Below are 8,725 nucleotides of genomic sequence, written 5' to 3'. Positions count from 1 at the left end.
AATTGAAAAAAAAATACAAAAAGAAAATTGTAGATTTTGTATGTCAAAATTGTAAATGTGATTTTACAACGCCAATAAGGACTGATTTGGTCATATAAAATTAAACTATTTTATCTTATTTCATCTCGTATAATTATTATAAATTTTTTAAATTTTTATATAAAATATTATAAAAAATTCAATTTTTTTTAAATTTCAAAATAAAATTAATATTAAAAAATATATTATAATAATATTTTATTTAATTTTCAATAAAACATCTTATCTTACCTGATTTTATCTTAAATGTCTAACCAAACAAAGCCTAAACATGTGTGTGTATTTATGCCTGACTAATGCATGTTTCGGCGAATATTATATTTGCTTTGATCTCGAAAAAAGTACAAATTGATCAAAGACAGCAAGTACAGCCAAATTAAAGCATCTCATCTACTTATTTATAATTTATAAATTTGGTGCGATGAGAAATCAATTACACAGCTGAGCTGAGACCCTCAAAACAAATATCATCGATCGATCATGTAATATTGTAGGCACTTTTTATAACTCGCAAGACTCGGTCTGCCACTTCATGCCCGAACTGCTTCGGCATGCTAGAGCTCAAGTCCATCTCTATCGCCTTTCTCTTTATCAGCTTGTCCCTCTTTTCCAATTCTGCTCTCTGTTCTATCTCCGAAACCTCTCTAACCCCACCATCAACACACATATCCAACCAAATTCGCATAACCTCGTTCGCTATGGGACCGATATGTTCCCCTATGATTTCTTCCACACGTTCTGTTCCTGTTCCGGTTCCACCATCCTCGCATTTTATCCCAACCAAGATTCCAGTAGACGATACGACACGGCGGAAGTAGAGGGACGACGAGAAGTAGGGTTGCACTTCGGGGAGTCGAGCCAGTCGTTGCCTACATGCTTCGAGTTGGGTGTCTTCGTAGAAGGTTTTGAGGTAGTCGGGATGAAGGACGGTGTCCTTGCGAGGGATTAAGTCGAGGAAGAGGATGAGAAAGGTGGGGCTGCATTGCACAAGTTCGAATTGGAAGTGGGGAATGTCTGTTGATGATTTGAGGTAGCCAGCGATGTTGGTTATCTCCATGGCACCACCACCTTGCTCCAAGTGTAGCCAACTTGCCAATATGAAATCAATCTGCCAGAAACCATGCATTATAAGAGAGATCTTGTTCACAACTCCTTATTTTAGAAGCAAAGCAAAACGGGGGATTCTTTTATTCACTCATTCAAGGGGTTTCAAGTGAAAAGTTAGGACCATACATGATCTTCTTCATAAGCATATACACACACTTTAGAAGAATGGATATCCAATTACAAATGTCATAATGATATGACATGTTATGATGCTATACTCCCCTATCCAATCACATAAGCACTAAAGTTTATACATTTGTCAACATAACGTGAATATCTTATACGTCTGCTTCTATTAAAACTCATTTTTCCAGTCAAATTGATTTATATATAGGCCAAGTGGGATGGATTTTAGGCCTCAAGGGTCACTTCAAAAGGTGAGAACGAAAAGGGAATTGCAGTTTTACACGTTTAATTTCAGGGTTCAGCCATGGCATGTCCCAATTATATACCACCATTGCCACCAGTCAAGTAAATTTGAGAGGGACAGACGTGGCAGTCAATTCTAGATCATTCAGTTTTGTCCTTTGTTTCCCTTATTGGGCCTTATCTATTCATTCAGCATTATTGCCAATTTATCTGAAGAGTTCCTGATATTCTTGCTTGGAATCATTACTCTGGAAATCTAAGAACATACATACATACATATATATATATATATATTAATCAGATGAAAGGAGAACCGGAAGTATATCTTTTAGATAAATCTACAAATGAAGCAATACGACATGCATGCACCCCAAAGAGAATAAAAGCCACACAAAATAATAAGATGTTCCGTTTTCCATTGTCAAACCCGTCGTCCCCAAGCCCCAAAAACCAACTACTAGTAAAAGCAAATCCTTCTGGATCTAAGAAAAAAATGAACAAAAACAAATCATATCATAAACGGTAATGAGAAAACTAGGCGAAAAATTAAAGCAAAAGTTGTGGAGATGCAGAAGGTAGTTAAAATTAAGTGCCTTCATATGATAATATGAACAATTATTGGGAGCAACAGCCATCCATGGCTTGCCAATTACCCAAGAATACGGCAAATTAGTTGACACTTTTGGGGATATATATACCCTGAGCTTAACTTTACAAGGTTAAGATCCCCGGAAGATGATGGTTAATTTAACTAGTCATGTAGTAAAATTCACCAAAACAAGAGTAAAATGGCAAATTGGTGCCGTATGTAACAACTACAGACATAAAATTTGCGTGGGTGAAAGAGAGGGAGAGAGAGAGAGTACAGGAGAGGTGTCGACGCCGCATCTAATTGAAAGAGTGCCCTGAGAAGTACCACTTTCATTCTGGTAGTATTCGACATCGGAGGGGACCGAAGAAGGAAGAAGATGGTTGCCGAGGCGATTCTCTATGGCCGAGATGAGGCCGAGCATGGTGTCTCTGTGTGGGGCTAATAGGTGCGGGAACTCCATAAGTTTCGACGCTTTTGTCGACATCATCTGTTGCTCCATACGAGACGGTATTGGTGGTGTTGGAAAGGCAGAAAAAGAAGAAGATGATCGGCGAGGACAGGGAGGACCTGCTCTTGATAACCTCAGGGGAACAACATGTGCTGGCGGGGGAAAAGTAAAAGCCATTCAGAAATTCTCTCTCGCACGCAAGATAGTTTTCCTTTTGAAGGTGACCTCCCTTCTGGTATACCCACAAAGTACAAGGCAATGCGGACCCTTGTGAGTTATGATCTTGTCCACAATTTTTTGCTTCCAATGCTACAAGGAACAGAAATTACATTTGTCGTTTAGATTGTGTGATTTGTTTGACGATATATAGCACCAAACTTACCTTCTTATCAAGAATTATAACTCTCTATATAACTATTTTATAAGTCTATAATTTTAAGTGGAGTGGTTTTGTAAATTGGATTTATTTTTAATAGCATGATAAAATTATATTAATTAATTAATTTTAAATGAGTTGTAAAATAGTTATAAAAAAAAATATGTAAATATATTATTGCCCAAATTCCAATTCAAAAAAAAATCATCTTTATTCTTCCTAAAAATCAAAAAATGTCTCCTTGGGACCTGGAGGATTAGGTCCTCCCTTTCTTATTTTTCTTCCCCCCTCCTGATAAGAGTTTTTTCATCTTTTTTTCTATTCTCCGGAAGGTCAAAAAGATGTTTGATCTCTATGGCTTTTTCAGCCACCTACTTTGTACACACCACTGTACTCTCCCGGCATCGCTCTACAAAGATGGGCCAAGTAACACTGCCGTCTAAGTACTAGTGATGTGGCTTACACGAGGCCCGCGTTGTGCATGAGCTCCTCGCGATGCTGAATTTCTCGACTTCAAGGATACTAAAGGATTGTGCTGTAGACGATCAAGGATAATGACGGATTCTTCATTCCACTATGCATGTTCTGAAGTTTTCCTACAAAATGAAACAAAACAAGCAATCACGGTATCTTTTTACCGATTGTGATTTTGAGGTTGATCCAGGACCCCAAGCATCTGGCTCATCACCCTTAACCTTTTTTTTTTTTTTTTTTTAGCCCCTCCCTCCATGCAAACATCCATGCAAACATAATAACCATTGCAATGAAATTTTCGTCTTTTATATTTATTATTGAATTCACCACGTAAAGAAGAATTGCACACCCAGGTGCCTACGGTTCCACCAAACAAATGTAAAAAAAAAATAAAGCATGCATTTTCAATTCTATTAGGTTTGTTAGTATGCACTGGCAGAATATTTTTTATTCATTTTTATCTTACATTATTTCATTCTTGTAATATATATATATATATAGTGGTACAAATCACGTATACAATGACAAATAATATAGTTCAGATTTTTCTAACTTGAGTACTCTATTTTATCGTCTTCAACCTCTCGGTTTCCATTTCCTGATTCTACTCTGCACCATTCTTAATATGGTACCAGAGCTATGACAGAATCGGTCTCTAATACAGATTCAAACATGACCAAAAATCCTGAAACCAACCCCTATCACCCCGCTAGTCCTTTCTTCATCCAACCAGGTGAAGGAGCCTCATCGCCATTAGTACCAGACCTTCTAACCACTGAAAATTATGTCACATGGGCTAGAACCATGCGTAGGGCTCTCAACATCAAAAACAAATTAGGATTCATTGATGGTAAGATTCTCAAGCCATCCAATGATTCCGACCCCTTCTATGCATCTTGGGAGCATTGTAACTACATGATTATCGCTTAGATTTAACACTCTACTGGATTAGAACATAGATTGAACATCGCTCATGCCGACACTGTTGCAAACGTTTGGAACAATCTTCATGAACGGTTTTCCATCCCAAATGCTCCACACATCTTTCAACTCACTAAATCTATTTCATCTCTTACACAAGACGATGTTTTTGTCAATCAATACTACAATCAACTCAAAGGATTATGTTATGAACTTGAAATTTATGAACCAATGCCCATTTGTTCTTGCAGTGCCGTGAAGCCCTTGCTGGAATATTCACACAAGAGCAAAGTTATGCAGTTCCTTATGGGACTTGACATCTCTTATGACTCAGTTCGGGCCCAGATCTTACTCCACGATCCACTTCCCCCATTAAATTGTGTTCTATCCCTTGTTCAACAGGAGGAACGACGCCGACAACTCCACTCTTCTCTAGCACCTCTTGCGATGGCCACCAGAGGACCTGATTGTTGTCCCCAAAATTCATCTCGGAATGAACGTTTATTCTGCTCTCATTGTAACATATCTAGTCATTCCTTGGAAAGTTGTTTTCAAGTCAATCCAAACCTCCCTATTTGCTCACATTGTCACATACCAAGGCACACCAAAGAGAAGTGCTACAAACTTCACAGTTTTCCTCTTGGCTATAAGAATAGTTCTAAATCTAATTTGGCTGCTAATCAATCTACTCTTGCGTAGGACAAAATTGGTCATGGACCACCTATTACTCAAGAGCAGTACAGCCATCTCCTTGCCTTGCTTCATCCAACTCAATCCAACATAGCCACGCCCTCTGCCAATCAAGCCAGCACAATCTCTTCTCCTGCTTCTGGTATTTCTTCCTTTCACTCCACTCGCACACATAGTAGCATTTCTTAGATACTTGATACCGGAGCGACACATCACATTATTTGTAATCCCAATTTTTTCACCTTGTTTCACACACAATCAAATTACCAAATGAGACCACCACCACAGCCACCAATCTCAGTGATGTTCACCTTCTTCCCTCCTTAATTCTCAAAAATCTATTGTGTGTACCTACATTTTCCTTCAATTTAATATCTACCCAATCTTTAGCCACTCACTCTAATTGCTATCTAATTTTCTTCTCTAATTCTTGTTATATCTAGGACCTTTCATCTTGGATAACGATTGGACAGGGGAAGGTGATTAATGGCCTATACCATCTTCAGCTTGCAAGACCCAACCCCACTACATTACACTCTATCTTTACTACTTTACATCCTACTACTGTAAACATTTTTGCAGTTTCAAAACTTGATGAATTTAATTTGTGGCATTGCCGTTTTGGGCATACTTCAATGACTCCACATATATTGAATGATATTTACAAAAATGGTTCTAAACCCACGGTCTCCTCCGCCAATCCTTGTGAAATTTGTCCAATTGCAAAGCATCATAAATTGCCTTTTCCATCCTCCAATATCATGTCCACTAAACCTTTTGAACTAATTTCAGTCGACATTTGGGGTCCTAACCAAACTCGAGCCTACAATGGTGCCGAATGCTTTCTTAGCATTGTTGACCAATTTTCAAGATGTACCTAGATATACTTACTCCAAAACAAATCAGAAGCTCGCACATCACTCCAAAAAAAACTTTCCCTCATTGAAACACAATTCGTTCAGATAATGGTGCCGAGTTTAACATGCCATTTTTTTTATCAATCCAAAGGTGTTGTGCATTAATTCATTTGTGTAGCAACACCTCAACAAAATGCTCTCACCGAACACAAACATCAACATATTCTCAACGTCGCTTGAGCCTTAAAATTTCAATCCGGACTTTCCATGCAATATTGGACTGATTTTGTGACCACTACTGTTTACTTAATAAACCGAACACCCACCCTAACTCTAGATCTCAAACCTCCATTTGAAATGCTTTCCCAAAAAAAAAAAGTCATCTTATTCACATTTAAGGGTCTTTGAATGCCTGTGTTTTGCGTCCACACTCACTCATGCCCGCTCCAAATTCAACCCACGAGCTCGCCAATGCTTGTTCCTAGGATACCCTTATGGTGTCAAAGGCTACAAGCTCCTCAATCTGCACACCCAGGAAATTTTTCTATCACGAGACGTAACATTTCATGAATATATCTTCCCTCTCAAAGAGCCTGCGCCCCCAGCCTTCCAACATCATACATTACCCCGTGCATTTCCTGAAAATACCACCCTTACGTTCCCTTCTAATTTCCTTGAAAATATTCCCCCATCTGACCACAACAACTTCTCCCTTACCCATCACGGACCTTTCACCACCAGATCAACCCATCAACTCCAATACTCCAACTCACATCACTTCGCCTTCCCCACCTATTCCTTGACGATCAACTTGACCAAAACAAGCTCCAGCCTATCCCAAGGACTTCCACTGTCACTAGGCCATTGCACTAACTCTCATACAATCAACATCCAAGCAGGAAGTCCATGGTTCTTCTTCTTTGACAAATTCAAAAGTAAAATTTCCTTTATCTCATGTTTTATCTTACAATTCCCTCTCACCATCTTTTAAAGCTTTTACCTCTTCTTTATCCATCCACATTGAACCAACCTCTTATTCTCAAGCCATCAAATAACCCATATGGCGTGAGGCAATGGAGTAGGAGCTCATTGCCCTTGAGCTAAATGAGACCTGGTCCATGGTCAATCTACCCCCAGGCAAGGAACTGATTGCATGCAAATGGATTTATAAGTACAAGTTTAAAGCCAACGGGTCCATTGAACAGCCAAAGCCAGGCTGGATTTATAAGTACAAGTTTACACAACATGCAGGTATCGACTTCCACGACACATTCTCCCCGGTTGCTAAATTAGTTTCCATCCGTTATCTACTTGCAGTTTCCGCTATTAAAGGATGGGATCTCCAACAGTTAGACATCAACAACGCTTTTCTATATGGAGAACTTGATGAAGAATTGTACATAAAACCTCCTCCAGGACATCCAACAGCCAAAGAGCAGAAAGTATGTCGTTTGCACAAAAACCTCTATGGCTTACAACAAGCATCTCGTCAGTGGAATACAAAATTTTCTTCCTCATTGGCTGAATTTGGGTTCATCCAGTCCAAGGTGGATTACAGTTTATTCACAAAGCAAACGACTACTTCCTTTATCACACTTCTCCTATATGTCGATGACATAATTTTAATGAGCTCAGATACTAAGTCCAGCAATGAAGTCAAGGCCTTCTTGGCAACTAAGTTCAAAATCAAAACTCTCGGGTCCCTCAAGTATTTCCTTGGCATGGAAGTGGCTTATTCCAAGGTCGGTATCCAAATTTACCATCGCAAGTACGCACTAGACATTTTGTCAGAAACTAGTCTACTTGCAGCTAAACCGTCCCCACTTCCCATGGAACCCAACCTCAAGTTGATGAAAGATGAAAGTGATAAGTTCCATGAACCTACTCTATATCGAAAATTAGTGGGCAAATTGCTCTATCTTACGAACACCAGGCCCGATCTTAATTACAGTGTCAACCTCCTTAGTCAATTCATGGAGAAACCACATGTCCCTTATTACAATGTCATCCTCAAGATCCTTCGTTACGTTAAAGGGACTCTTGAGTCAGGGTATTTTTTTCCCACAAATTCCAAACTTGAACTCATTGCATATTCAAATGCCAACTGGGCGAATTGTCCTGACACACGCAGATCAACTACTAATTTTTGTGTGTTTTTGGCCACTCACTCATCTTTTGGAAGTCCACTAATTTTTGTGTGTTTTTGGCCACTCACTCATCTTTTGGAAGTCCAAGAAACAAACTACCATCTCTTAATCATTTGCCAAGTCTGAATACATAGCAATGACTAAAGTATCCTGTGAACTTACATGGCTACGATATTTTCTTCATGATCTATACATCAACATTTCCAAGCCTTGCGACTTTATATTTACTCTTCATCTTGTGAGGGGCTATTGAATTCACTATAAAAAGAAGAATTGCACACTCAAGTGCCTACGGTTTCACCAGACAAATGTAAAGAAAAATAAAGCATACATTTCTAAATCTATTAAGTTTGTTAGTATGCACTGGTAGAATATTCTTTATTTATTTTTGTTTTATATTATTTCATTCTTATAATATATATATATATATATATATATATATATATATATAGAATGGTACAAATCACGTATACAATGACAGATAATATAGTTCAGATTTTTCCAACTTAAATACTCTATTTTATCATCTTCAACCTCTCAGTTTCCATTTCCTAGTTTTATTCTGCACCATTCTTGATATTTATTCCAATTTAAATGCTTATTTGATTTTAAAACACCCTCTAAGTCGGTAATTTTGATAATCACCTCCCAAAATATCAAAATATTTCCCAAAGGGCCAAAAGTCCACAAAGCTTGCCATCTTGA

The 8,725-nt window shown here is 38.3% G+C and overlaps 1 protein-coding gene across 1 annotated transcript; it reads right to left on the bottom strand.

The window, feature by feature from the left end:
• Nucleotides 1–405: 405 nt before the first annotated feature.
• On the bottom strand, nucleotides 406–2,824 carry LOC122305602 (red chlorophyll catabolite reductase). Its single transcript, XM_043118195.1, has 2 exons — nucleotides 2,382–2,824; nucleotides 406–1,147 (listed from the first exon to the last, which is right to left on the bottom strand). Exons 1-2 carry the CDS (start codon nucleotides 2,730–2,732, stop codon nucleotides 518–520), a joined length of 981 nt encoding a protein of 326 aa, XP_042974129.1. The 5' UTR covers nucleotides 2,733–2,824; the 3' UTR covers nucleotides 406–517.
• Nucleotides 2,825–8,725: the final 5,901 nt, after the last annotated feature.

This window comes from Carya illinoinensis, chromosome 1 (genome assembly GCF_018687715.1).
Source record: "Carya illinoinensis cultivar Pawnee chromosome 1, C.illinoinensisPawnee_v1, whole genome shotgun sequence".
In the NCBI taxonomy this organism is placed as follows: Eukaryota; Viridiplantae; Streptophyta; class Magnoliopsida; order Fagales; family Juglandaceae; genus Carya; species Carya illinoinensis.
Note: the sequence above shows the minus strand (reverse complement) of the source record. Positions and strands in the feature narration are given on the sequence as shown.

Excerpts from the sequence above, each read along its gene's own strand:
- LOC122305602 (XM_043118195.1), bottom strand. The coding sequence starts at position 2,732 with ATGGCTTTTACTTTTCCCCCGCCAGCACATGTTGTTCCCCTGAGGTTA. Across the intron at positions 1,148-2,381 it reads GCGGCGTCGACACCTCTCCT|ATTGATTTCATATTGGCAAG; the intron begins GTACTCTCTCTC and ends GGTTTCTGGCAG.